General features: G+C 41.3%; 1 protein-coding gene across 1 annotated transcript; it reads left to right on the top strand.

Moving 5' to 3' along the window:
* Window positions 1-980: 980 nt before the first annotated feature.
* Window positions 981-12,813, top strand: lhfpl5a (LHFPL tetraspan subfamily member 5a). The gene is made up of 4 exons (XM_071525627.1): window positions 981-999; window positions 9,556-9,960; window positions 12,172-12,408; window positions 12,776-12,813. Exons 2-4 carry the CDS (start codon window positions 9,558-9,560, stop codon window positions 12,811-12,813), a joined length of 678 nt encoding a protein of 225 aa, XP_071381728.1. The 5' UTR covers window positions 981-999; window positions 9,556-9,557.
* The last annotated feature ends 923 nt before the right edge of the window (window positions 12,814-13,736 follow it).

Below are 13,736 nucleotides of genomic sequence, written 5' to 3'. Positions count from 1 at the left end.
GTCTGTTTTACCTTGCATCTCAAACCAATGAATGGAAATCACAATCAAAACAAAACATTTAATTCATGCATTGACTTAGGTAAAATCACTGATCTCCTGGTAAGTGAATGTCCACTGGCTGCAGCAAGGATCCTGTCCATGTGTGTAACTTCTAGCCTACTGCCTGGTGTACAAGCCAATCATGGCATCTGTCAAATTCAGCTGAAACCACCTAGGTTTAGGCTAGTTGCTGTGGGTTACTGAGTCTCTAAACATTTTGAAGCAGTTTACCTGATTCCTAGTTTGTTTACCTGGCCTCTGTCAAAAGTCCAGCTAGTTTCAACTTTTTTAACAGACTAATATTTTCACACACTTATCTCTATCAATCCATGCCATCCAGCAATGCACAGGTCTCACCAAAGTACATTCATAACTAGTAATTTTTATGTAGTACAAATGCCCATGTGAACGCCACCATATTGCGGTGTGTAGTCTATGGGCGTAAAGAGCGCATACCGTAAATAGGCACCGCAGTGCGCACTGGGCACAAACAGCCCGGCTGCCTCTGACTTGAATCCACTTGGATCCATGGAGCTAGTGGATTTTGGATTTTCTAATAAACCATCTTCCATATAAAACTCTTAACTACCTGTGCTGTATGTGCTGCCTTGGAATGAGAGGACGTTAAAGTTTACTGTTACTTTAGTGTGCCACCTTTTGCTCAGGATCATTTTAGAACTGCCTGGGGGATGAAACCTTTCTTAGCTTTCATGTGTGGACTGGGAGAAGAGCTTAATTTTTGTAGCAAAACACTGGGATCAGGTTACTGGTAATTAACACATTAAAGACTACACAACTTTTTGGGAGCCACGCATAAATCTACCTTGTGCGCTTGCTAAGGCTTTGGCATACAGTATGATAAAGGACAACTCCAGCGTGATTTGAGTGTCCGATTTCTGCATTTTCCAATCCAAAATAAAAATTTTAACCACTAGAACACAACAACTATAACAACTTAAATCTGGAGTCAACCGGATTTAAGTTTTGGTTGGTCGGTCGGTCAGTTGCATGCAACACATGAGCCATATTTTGGGCTCAAACATATGGGAGAGTCATACATTTTTATTTTAACACAATACGTTCTTCAAACACAAAGTGTTTTATGGTTTAGTACAATAGCGTCTGTAATGTCTGACAAGGCTGGAGAACACTTTGGGAGGGACTGTGCCTCCATGTAGAATGTTTCAAGATCCTTGATATTCTTAGGTTTGTGCTTGTGGACTGCCCTCTTCAATTCAAACCGCAGATTTTCACTAGGGTTCTGGAGACAAGATGGCCATTGCAAAACATCAATTTTGTGTTCCCGCGACCATTTCTGTGATGATTTTGATGTATGTTTGAGGTCGTTGTCTGGTTGAAAGGTCCTTCCATGGCCAAGTCTCAACCTCCTTATGTCATCGATCTTAACAAGATTTGGACCACTAGCAGAAAAACAGCCCCAAAGCATCAAAGATCCTCCACCATATTTCACTGTGGGCATCCAGTGCTTTTCTTTGTATGCCGTCATCTTTTGTCGCCAAACATGCCGATGGTGTGCATGGCCTAAAAGTTTCATTTTGGTCTCATCTGACCACAACACACAATTTCAATTGTAGTTCCAGTGATGCTTGGCAAAGTTCATGCACTTCAGTTTATGGGTTGCACTCAGTAAGGGCTTCATTCCTGCAACCCTTCCAAATAGTTTGTTGTCATGGAGGAGGCATCTAACTGTTGATTTTGACACTTGATACCCTCAGCATTCCACTCAACTGTGCAGTTGTGAAACTGTGATCCTTGGGTTCCTCTTTGCCCTCACCATCTTCCTTCCTGTTCATGGGGACAATATGCACGTGTGTCATCTTCCTGGTGAATGTGCAACTGTTCCAGATTTCTAAAACTTTTTGCTTATTGCCCTGACTGTGCTTAGTGGTATTTTACTATCTGTCTCCTCTGAGTTGAAAGCTCTTTGATTTTCCACAAAGTGATAGAGGATGACAAATGGATTTTACATGTGTGCAACCTCATATTTTGACCCCAGTGAAACAGGAAATGATGAAAGCAATTTCTGGATTCTGAGATCAATAACAATAATTTGTTGATTTGAGTTGACTGTATATGTATATGTATCATGCAATTCCTGTATGATAATTTCTGAATTTTATAATGCATCAATTCACAGTAAATGAAAAAAAAATTGACTGACATGGACTGATTGCAATGCAATGCTGAATTTATTTTTTGCAGTGGGATTTCAGTCCCTCTCTGTTTCCTCACTTGTTTTCCTGTGTTTAGTGTTTAGAACAGCCGACGGAAGAAGCGTCAGACTCTGTTCTTCTTCTTCTTGGTCTTTTTGATCTCTGAAAAATAAAAGAGGACAATCAATACCTCAGTTCATCTTGATGGAAGTAGACATGAGCTACAGTGTGAGCGGACCTGATGAAGAACTCCTGCCTGATGTGGTGTCAGAGGATTGTTGCACCTCCTCCTTCTCCTCAGTGCCAACCAGGCTGCTGGTCAAGCCTTCCTGGACTGGAGTAATGGCAGGAGCTTCAGTACGGAGGCTCAGAGGAACCACAGGAGCTTCAGTAGGAAGGCGCAGAGGAACCACAGGAGCTTCAGTAGGAAGGCTCAGAGGAACCACAGGAGCTTCAGTAGGGACGCTCAGAGGAACCACAGGAGCTTCAGTTGGGAGGCTCAGAGGAACCAGAGGAACCAGAGGAGCTCCAGTAGCAAGGCTCAGAGGAACCAGAGGAGCTTCAGTAGGGAGGCTCACAGGAACCAGAGGAGCTTCAGTACGGAGGCTCAGAGGAACCAGAGGAGCTTCAGAAGGGAGGCTCAGAGGAGTTTCAGTAGCGAGGGTCAGAGGAACCACAGGAGCTTTAGTAGGGAGGCTCAGAGGAACCATTTAGCCTTCCAAATAAAAGCGTGAGATGGGGGTGAGTAGATAATGACTGAATTTTCATTTTTGGGTGAACTATTCCTTTAACATTAGCAGAGTTGATGATAGATTGAGTGGTGGACTGTCTGTGTGTCGCAGTAAGTCTCACCGCTCCCTGAGAGATTTTTTGCCCTGCTCCACCAGCCAGTCAGTCATGTCCTCAGCTGTCAGCTCAGATGGGACCTGCTTTTGTTGCTGAAGCCTCAAAAACTGCACCATCAATTTTTTCTACAAGACAATAGAAAACATCAGATGTTCTCATGTATAATCATAGGAGACACTTTACCAGAATTTGTCAGGTGTTTTATTTTGTGAGGGCCTGAAACAAAAGTGGTTCTTACTTGTACTTCATAGTATTTCCACTCCCAGCAGAGATGTACGGTCTCTCTGTATACCGGTACATTGAACAGTACCTTTGAAGGAAATTAGATAATGTCACTCAAAAGCCTCTTGCTACATACATACATCAGCTCAAAATCTTTACAATTTAACTGCAATAAACAATGCTCACATATCTTGATGGGTCTATAGATGACCGTTTCTCCTTCAATCCAGTCCATGGATGTTTTGTTACTGGATGACAAATGAAAAGTGCAGAAACAACAATCAAACGTACAACCAAACTCACAACTACAGAACAGATAAAACACAGTAAAAGTACTCAAACACAGTTGATACTGGTGGCTGAAATGAACTGAGGGTGTTCAGGGAGAAAGTTTCTGTGGGAGACGGAATGGACTTATTGTTGAGTCACAGGGAGTATAGAATCCAGCTCTTTATGATAGATTCTGTGGTTCAGCTGTTCAGGCAGAGATGACCAGGGAAAATACATGTCTGGGCAAATATGATGATCAAGATCAATCAATAAGTGGCCTTTACATTTTTTATTTAATCACACAGGAATGTATTTTTTTGCAAGGCAACACTTGAATAGTTAATCCTGTGTTTTTACTTAGTTAGTTGGTTGGTATTGGGAGTGTAGCCTACATTGCCCTAAAAAACTGCCAGGTGTATCAGCACTTTTATATCCTTGACACGCACACTGTGTAACATTTTGGTCAAAATTGCAGGATTACACAGCCGAAGTAGATGGATAAACCCTCTCACATTGTCTACATGGCAACTTCTGATGCTATGGTATTATGCTGCAAGTCTGACTTCAGTTCCTGATGACTGACACATTGCCCTGTCATCTTCTCCAAAATGTTGCTTGTTGTATCACAAGCTTTAGGTCCAAGATGCACAAGCAACATTTTGAAGCTGAAATAATAATAATAATTATGAAATAATATTATGTAATTTTTTTTAAATTAAAGAATAAAATCAATCAATTATTAATGTATTATTATTATAGGACATATATTTCTGTATTTACTTATGTGTTATTTATTTTACTGACACATATTTATTATGACTTATGGTCCTCCATAGTGATCTGTTCATTGAATGAGTAAATTTACCCAAACAATTTGTCACTGGTAATTAGTAATGATGTGTTCTAGATGTGTTTCACATTTCATTCTGACTCTGTTAGTATCAGATGAGGGGCATTGTGATGACTGTCATTTTTTAATTGCCCAATATAACTCATTACATTATTAGAACAAATGTGACTCCAGGAACAGATTTGGTGTGGTCAACTCCTCCCTCCTCTTATCCCTATCTCCTACCCTCTCATTTCTCTTTAAGGGCATCCTGCACCTCGTTTCTATGGAAACAGCCTCTAAAGAGGGCTGGCGGAAAGGGACAGACAGAGATGCTGAGATGGCAGAAAGGCCTCTTTGTGCTACAGAGGCTACAGAGAGCAGCAGTAAATAGGCCTACAGGGCAAATAAAGGGTTAACAACACACACACACACACACACACACACACACACAGCTTCCACCTGGGGCAAAATAGGAGATTAGCATCATCTGACCCCCCCAAAATCCCACTATTCCCCTTTAAACCATAAAACCACAGATAGGTTTTACTGGGACACACAGTGAAAGATACCGGATTTTGCACTGTCACGCAAATAAAGGTAGAGATTAAAAGATTTGTATTTTTCTGAAACTGAATCCAGCAGCTTCTGAGTGCTGTTCTTGCGATTTTAAGGCAATTTACTATACACTAGTCTGCTATCCAAACAATGTTAAAAGAGGTAAAAATGACAGCATTGCACAACTGCTGCAGTAAAATAGATTTCATAAGCTATGGCATAAATGTGAAATTTGCAAATTTATGCTAGATCCCAGTGCTTATTCAGGGCCACATCATTCAGAGTGACTGAGTCGGTGGGGTCTAAGTCCTGACTCACCGTCTCTTCGCTGTTATGGACCATTATGGTTGATGTAGTCCACTTAGAGAGCTGGGACTAACAGAGCACTGGGGAATAGGAATGTTGGATCACATTATACATTCATAGAGCACACACGCACACAAAATACACACATACACAAAGAGCGCATGAAATCCCGAGCTCATTCTCGTTTGCAAACATACACACCAGGGAACACACAAATACACGTTTGCTCTCGCACACACATGAAATCTCACTCCATCCTGTATCGGAAAATTGGATTGCTGCTCCCGAATAACTTGATTATAAACAGCCTCCCTCTCACACTGGGGCGGTATCACTTAATAAAGCTAAGTGCATTGACATGCAGGAGCCCACACTCACACACACACACACACACACACACGCGTGCACGCACACACCACCTCAGACCCATATAAACCTATTACATTAACCAGCCTCTGTTAGACATTAATTGAAAATTCAACAGTAAAAAAATAAATAAAATGTTTTTATTTATTTATAACTGGGACTGAAGTGAGAGTGGGCAAACAAAACATTATAGACACTTCTCATAGAACATTAAGGATTCCTAGTCAAAATAAGGCTCCATTCAAAACAACCTATTATACAGTCAGCCAAGCCCTTTGTGCCTTGAAGAATTGGCTGATTAGGATCAGAGGGCTACCAAAAGGTCAAATAGGTCACCATTCAGCATGTGAAAGAGCTTCTTTAAAGTCAATACATTCATGTCTTTTCAGCTCAGCAGTATGCAGGCCAAAACTGAGAACAGAGCAGCAATACAGACATGTGGAACACTAGGAATGCCTTACGTTACGGATAACAGTACAACTAAACATTTGTTGTAGAAATTCAGTTTGGAAATATCTATTTAACCCATGTGTAGAGTTACCACTTGTACCACTACTTAAAAGGGATGCTAGTGTGGATGACTGGTACTGGAAAAACAAAAAAAGGGAGTCATGAGGCAGAGGTATAATGCAAAAGAGATTGTGGTTTTATTAACCAAAAAATGATAAGCAAAAATCAGGAAAAAAAAAGATACAGCCCCAGGATGCTACAAATATCAACTTAAATCATCACCACTTCCACAGCCTCACAGCAAGCTGTTACTCTCTCTCTACCAAGGTCCGAATGACCAGCTTATATACCTTCCTCAGCCCTACCTTGATTGGACTGAACTATTATCACAGGTAAACACAGGGTAGGCTATACAAGAGGAGGTATCATAAATGTTCTTAAGATGTAAATGAAAAATACATTTTCAAACATTATATAGGTTGACCATCTAAATAAAACAATAAACAGTCACCATTCTATGTGGGCAATTTAACTTCCACATTACACTTTAGCCAGGGTAACTCCCTCCCCCATTGACTTGGTATGGCCCAGGCCACACCTTAGATACAGGGATGCAGCCACATGCTCTCCCTTTTAATCTAACCAGCCCAAGGAACAGGTAAGACTCTGCACAAGTAAGGTGACATATTAGATTAGAATGCAGTAATTTGGGGAAAATAGGGTCAGGTGAAAAGGTAGGGGAGAAGCCTTTTCACACCATGTTTGACTGTGATAAAGCACCAAAAAATGTCTTTCCATGCTACTTGTCAGAAACTTAGTGTTGTGTTTCAGAAACAGAAACCCAGAGCATAGTCATACAGTAGCTAAATATAAAATAGCTGCACCACTCTATTTTACTTCAAGGCACAAGTAGCTCTAAAAACACTAAGTAATGGTGGCCAGAGAAGCCATAAGAAGCATTTGACTTAATTTCTTTGTGTGACCTGAATTAAAATCATAGATCCCAGACAGCAAACAGCATTTTCAAAACAAAATGTTATTTGCAATTCCCATTAATGTGTTTAATGTAATGCTAGTCATACTAGTATGGTAATAGTCAGGCTAGTAGTCTATTCAGAGAATGTCCTTAAGAAAAATGTTACTGTAGCTGTACTGTAGTAATCTAATTATTGAAAAGCTCTGGTCTAATATCTGTAGAGTTAGCTTGGCTGAGATACTGAACCACTTAGTGTCAGTTAACCTTTCAGTTTAAGAATTCAGATATGTTATTTCTGCTGTCTAGGCCAGTCCCATATTGAAAGTGAATAGTCTGATAGTGAAAATAAATTGTGTCGTCATGAGATGTGTAGAACTATGCTATGAGACAGATGTTAGTCTCTACTGTCACCACATATAGGGTAGGCTATTATGCCATTCAAGTCATGTTTTTTCCTATACAGATAATTTATTAAATTATTTAAGAGTTGAAAGAAGTATGATTGAAAATGGCAGAGGCCCATGCAAATGGATTCTGTTAACACATTTTACAATGTGATCAAGCTTAATTTTATGGTATTAGAAAGAAAAGGAGGAAAATTGAATGTGCTCTTGCATTAGCCTTGGCCTGAATGGGTTTATAGGCCAACCCTAACCGTAATGCTAGCCTCTGGCTCTGGCCCTAAACAGCTGAATTCAGAGTGACCACAGGCCTCCAGGCAGCAGGACCTCAAACCAGGTTATTAGTTTAACTAACAGGCCCTTGTCAAGCCATTTTCTTTGGATATTCCTGCTTCAACTTGGGATTTGTGTAAGGAGTCAGTCATTTTGAGCAAAACGAGGAATAAACTGGTTTGTTCCTCGTTTTTTTTCAACACAATGAGCAAATGTCAGGTATAATAAGCAATTTTGACCAAAGGTTTCTTTCCATCCATTGATCTCTCCGCAGGAGACTGATAGGGCAAAATCCTGTCAGATGGAGTCCATATTCATTAGGACCAGGTCGACAGAAAACGTTTGAGAAAATTGTGATATGGTGCTGCGGTTAGGTTGGAGTGTTGTAGCTCCATCTAGTGTTCAACTGTGGTAAATACAAAGAGGTAAAATTACTCAGACCTTTATAAGTTTTCTTTCTAACATAGGTTCGGTATTCAAAGTGGTTTGTTGTTTAACAAAATGAAGATTTTTTAAATTACGTATATACTCCTGCTTGTTTATTCTACATTGTTCTGTTTGCTATGACTGAACTCCCAGTTACAAAAACAAAAAAGATTCAGATATTGAAGAACTGGAAAGCTGGATCCTGAGGACCACAGTCTAAACCTTTTACTTTATTTTAGGGATGGAATATTTGATTGAGTTTATCTTTTGCGTTGAAAAAATAACACAGCTCATTATAAGCATGTAGCCTATGTTTTTATCTGAATGGCTCGGTTTGACTCGAAAAAAAACACGTTTATAAAGGAAATAAAAATAAAGGTAAATTATTAAGTGACCTCTGCCCTTACGAGTGAAAGAAGAACTGATCTGGTCGCCATCTGGAAAGCCTCCCATCGTGTCACTCTATTCTGCGGATCTTTTAACCATTAATCATTCATCATCTGACGACCGTCAGCCTCCCACAGAGGAAACACACAGCCAGCTAATTTAGTGTGGAGAAATAACCACCCACTCATTTTAACACCCTGGAGAAAAAACATTATACTGTGTGTCTCCTCTAGGGACTTAAAATGCGCTTACCCAGTAGGCCTAGTTATAGTAGGCTGTATAGTGACTGACTCATTTTTTATTTTTACCTCCTATTGTATCAGCATAATATTCCTACAATATTCCTATAAGGACTCATGGTTTTGCTGTAATATGTGTATAGTACAGACAGACAGACAGACAGACAAAGAGACAGAGAGAGAGATGTCAGTTATTCACCAACATGCGGTGTAAAAACACTATCTGTTGTATAGTTTATGCTTCATCTTGTCTTACATTTTGTTGTATTTGTTGTTTTGTTGTGCTTTGGCAATGCATACACATGTATGTCATCCCAATAAAGCTCATTGGAGGGAGGGAGGGAGGGAGGGAGAGAGAGAGAGAGAGAGGGGTCAGAGAGAGAGGAGGTACTGGTCCTCATGTTGCTCCCTCACTCTGTTTTCAGCACTGGGAGCTGTCCATGGTATTGAATTGCATCAGCGGCTCTGGTCAACAGACAGCAACGAGACTTCAGGAAAACTTTTTTTGATTTTGAAATTTGATCCAGCACGGAGTAAAGACAACAGGGTTTCGGAAATGAAAAACAGCACAAGATGTCTACTTTGATAGCGGACTTCTCCACACAGGAGAGCAGCTACAGCGCGTCGCTCCCTCGCTCTCTAAAGGTATTTCCCCTGTGATGCCCGCACTCTGAGAGCCAGCCAAGTATATCTCACCTATAGCCTACAGGAGAAAAGGGAGCCCACGTCCGAGAGAGAGACATTTATTTTCGTCTAACCAAGAGGTGACACTTGAGAAAGTCACCGCACCGCGCCATGCTCCCCGCTCAGGAAGCAGCCAAGATCTACCACACCAACTACGTGCGCAACGCCCGCGCCGTGGGCGTGCTGTGGACCGTGTTCACCATCACCTTTGCCGTGATCACCGTGGTGGTGTTCATCCAGCCCTACTGGATCGGGGACAGCGTCAACACCCCGCAGGCCGGCTACTTCGGCCTCTTCCACTACTGCATCGGGAACGCGCTCACCTCGGAACTCACCTGCAAAGGGAGCGCGCTGGACTTCGGCTCCATCCCGTCCGGCGCCTTCAAGACGGCCATGTTCTTCGTGGGGATCTCCATGCTGCTGGTGGTGGGCAGCATCGTCTGCTTCAGCCTCTTCTTCTTTTGCAACGCCGGCAGCGTCTACAAGATCTGCGCGTGGATGCAGCTCGCCTCCTGTGAGCATGAGTGGAGTTTGACAAAGTTTTTGTAGGGAGATTCCATCATTTTAGTTTTTACTGGGCTTGATGTGTGTGTCTGCGCACCCTGAACACACACGCACACACACACACACACACACGTATGTATGTATGTAGTGTCTTTCTTCAGGTATGGGCTCTGGTAAATACAGGCACATACATAGGCCTACACACACAGACACAGATATGATTGAAACTGCATGTGCATTGAGAAAGTATAGGGAATGGGAGAAGTTTCACTTGAAACATGAGAGATTCTGGGGAGCATCCAATGTTTTGGTAACATGAAGCATCCCACGGGAACAGATGTACCTGCAAGTGAAAGGTCAAGCCTGTATGAGAGAAATAATGAGATTAACCTGGAGGTGTGTTGTTACATCTTCACTTTCTCCTCTTCTGCCACTCACACCTGCTGTTCAGTGTCTGTGTGTGTGTGCTCCCATTATTTCTGTGCCTGCATATACTATTACACACACACACACACACACACACACACACACACACACACACACACACACATATACTGAACAGCAGGTGTGAGTGGTAGGAAGAGCGAGAGGAGAAAGTGAAGGTGTAACAACACACCTCCATGTTAATCTCATTATTTCTCATACAGGCTTTGGACTAATACATAAATTAAGTATATAAGATGAAAATAAATTACATGACAGCCAAATAACCCTAATAAACTCTCAAGTTAAAAAGTTGCAATGAGTCCTGCAGGTGAGACAGTGGAGTGTTTTTTTCCTTCTTAGTGTTCTAGGATGGATGGATTTTTGAAAATGCAATAACTTTAAATGTAACCACTCAAACCAAATAACATTTTAACAATGTCTTCATTAAATGTCTTTGATCATGTATATAGAGGGACATTTTAATTATAATAATCGTGGGCTGGTATCAACATTTTACTTCAATGACAAAGTTGCATTTTAATGATCATCTATAAATTAGTAACTGACTAACTGAAAGTGAGTGTGTGAGGCCCGTAAAGTGAAAGTGAGTGTTCCTGCCTTGTTGGAGTCACAGTTCTAATGTTTCATCTTGCCACCTGATAGTTCACATGGCACTGTATGCTGAGGTGAGATGGCACAAGGCAGATTCTCTGCAAAGTCAACAATGAATGCAAGTTTATCTTGGAGTTAAGCTGGTCTGGAGTTGCTAAGCAATTTGTGTATGTGTATATTTAATTTCTCCAGTGGCTCACGCTGTCTGGTAGTGTCAAACTTGGGGGTAAGGGGGGTTGTGAGCATGCCTGAACACAGCAACAAGACGCTCTTTTGTCCAGGCAAAATGTCTTTTTGTAACCTCTTCTACCCTGCAGGTCCCGCCGGCGAGTCCATCATTACAAACGCATGTTGCGTGGTCAAGCTTTGTTTAAACCCCACAGAACTTTATTTTAAATTTGAGTCAAGATCCCGAGGATTTCACCAAATATGTCATCCTGAATTACAGAGAAATGTGTATAAAATGATGCACAAGATGTCTAGATTTTTTCCATTTGCTGTAATGGTTCAGCCATAAAAAATGGTGACTTGGGTTTGAATATTTCACTCAATATAAACATAGTAGAGCTTCAATGAAGCATTGGTGCAAGCAGATACAGAATATGTGTCTGACATTGTCACACATTATGGCAAACATTTGTTTTTCCTCAGCTACTTAAGGGGAAACTTAAGGGGAAAATCAGGGTTCAACATGGTCCCATGGGCCTTAAGCTTGTGGATTTGAGAAAAATAAAATAAGGCCTTAAATTTTTTTGAAAATGAACAGATGGCCTTGAAAGTACTTGATTTTATTTATTAAAATATAGCACCCAAATTCATCAGTATGCCTCAGCTCTCTCTGTCCAAGGATCAACACGTCACATCCTGAAGAAAACACTGTGATGGAGATTTGTGTTAATGAATAATGATGTAGTCAGAATTTCTTGACTTGACAGACTTGACAAGACAAATGATTAAAAAAAACGAGGCTTCTATGATGTCTACTTTTGACCAATGTCATGTCTTACCCCAAACATGCCAATTTTGAATCCTTGAAGTCATTGAAAACTCCTTGAATTTGATGCCCAAGTGAGTGTGGGAAACTATGATTGACCATAGAGCGAAAATATTGGTCAAAATTCACTCCTGTCTCCCACACAGTGATGGACGGACAGTGTAACTAACCAGTCTCCCTCTCTCCCAGCCACCTGCATGGTGATCGGCTGCATGATCTATCCTGACGGCTGGGACTCGGAGGAGGTGAAGCGCATGTGCGGCCAGCGGACAGATAAGTACACGCTGGGCAACTGCACGGTGCGCTGGGCCTACATCCTGGCCATCATCAGCATCATGGACTCGCTCATCCTCTCCTTCCTGGCCTTCAGCCTGGGCAACCGGCAAGACAAGCTGCTGCCCGAGGACTTCCAGGTGGAGGGAAAAGGTACCAGAGGGAAAGGGGGGTGGAGAGGGGAAACTAACAGAGGGACATGGGAGGATGGAGAGGAGGGAAAACGCCAAGGAAGACACAGGGAGGAGGAGGCTGGAGGGAAGGATGGGTAGAGGAGAGGAGAGGGGAAGAATAAGGGATAGGTTGAGGTTGATGGAGGATGAGGTGAAAAAGAAAAGAGTGAGGTTGGAAGGCAAATTACATGACTAACTGATTTGCCTGGAGGGAAAAGGTGAAGTGAAAAAGGGACAGCATCTCTTGTGAATTTAGGGGTTCATAACGAATGTCAAGCAGGAGAGGTGAAGAGATTGGACAGCCTTCAACCCTTAAGGACCTCTCTGAAAATGTTGCATTGTGTTAGAAATCAACATCAAACTTTTCCTCACTGAGTTGAAATGATTCCACTGGATCCATAGAAATGTCATAAAAGCAGCAGCTCCAGCCACAATAACAAAAGGTTCCTCTATTAGTTTGTATTCAGACTCCAGTAACTTTCACCACACCATACATTTGTAGGGATACAATAATGTTTCTTAACTTGACCTTAAGGCCTCAGTGTTGGGTATGGAAAGAAACATTTAAGCGTATACGTTAATGAGGCCTGTAGGACATATGGCATATGCAGTCACTGTTAAGGGCTTTTGATCGACGGCTACATTATTTTATCTTTGGCTAATGTTATTTTCTCTCCACTATAGATTGAGCCTGAGCCCCCTGTGGACAACTGAGGCAAGACTTGGAAGATAATTTAGGAGGAATACCACTGACTTTATGCATTCAAATGTTATTCCAGTGTTTAAGGACAGCACATTTTGTCTTAGTAATAACTGACGACTATCTCCAAAAATTTTGTCTGACAACATTAATGTAAACATATTCAATTTTATCATTACACAACCATTTAAGTTGGCAAACTTCAATGCTGCTTGCTATCCGATAAGGGTGCATGAAGAAATGCTAAGTGTTCAGTATAGTTTAAGAGCCAGACCCAATGCAACGCACCATCTTGGTAGACATGTATCATCATGATAATACTATGACTACTTGTCTTTTTCCTCTATCCCAAACCCATAACCTGATGATGAAATACTGTTGGTTCTCAGCAAAAATAAAAAATCCTGTTAATGTCTGATGGCATTATTTTACACACATTTTCATTCAGGAGCTCCAGACAGTGCATTAGGCAAATTCATGAGTCACAATCCCACATTCATTGGCAATAATATACAGAATATTTAATATTAAATCTAAATTAAATGGCATTTGTGTACACCTTGATAATTTGTGAATGGAGTGTCTTAAGAGACGTGTCTTGGGGATTT

The sequence above is a fragment of the Centroberyx affinis genome, unplaced genomic scaffold (assembly GCF_046629955.1).
Source record: "Centroberyx affinis isolate AG114_WGS23_722 - 3 ecotype Tasmania unplaced genomic scaffold, CSIRO-AGI_Caff_v1 ptg001311l_1, whole genome shotgun sequence".
Lineage (NCBI taxonomy): Eukaryota > Metazoa > Chordata > Actinopteri > Beryciformes > Berycidae > Centroberyx > Centroberyx affinis.
This window is presented reverse-complemented; position numbering and strand designations above follow the sequence as displayed.

Bases quoted from the DNA above. Each gene is read 5' to 3' on its own strand.
- lhfpl5a (XM_071525627.1), top strand. From the start codon at position 9,558: ATGCTCCCCGCTCAGGAAGCAGCCAAGATCTACCACACCAACTACGTG. The intron at 9,961-12,171 runs GTGAGCATGAGT...CCTCTCTCCCAG, and splicing joins GTGGATGCAGCTCGCCTCCT to CCACCTGCATGGTGATCGGC. The intron at 12,409-12,775 runs GTACCAGAGGGA...GCATTGTGTTAG, and splicing joins CTTCCAGGTGGAGGGAAAAG to AAATCAACATCAAACTTTTC.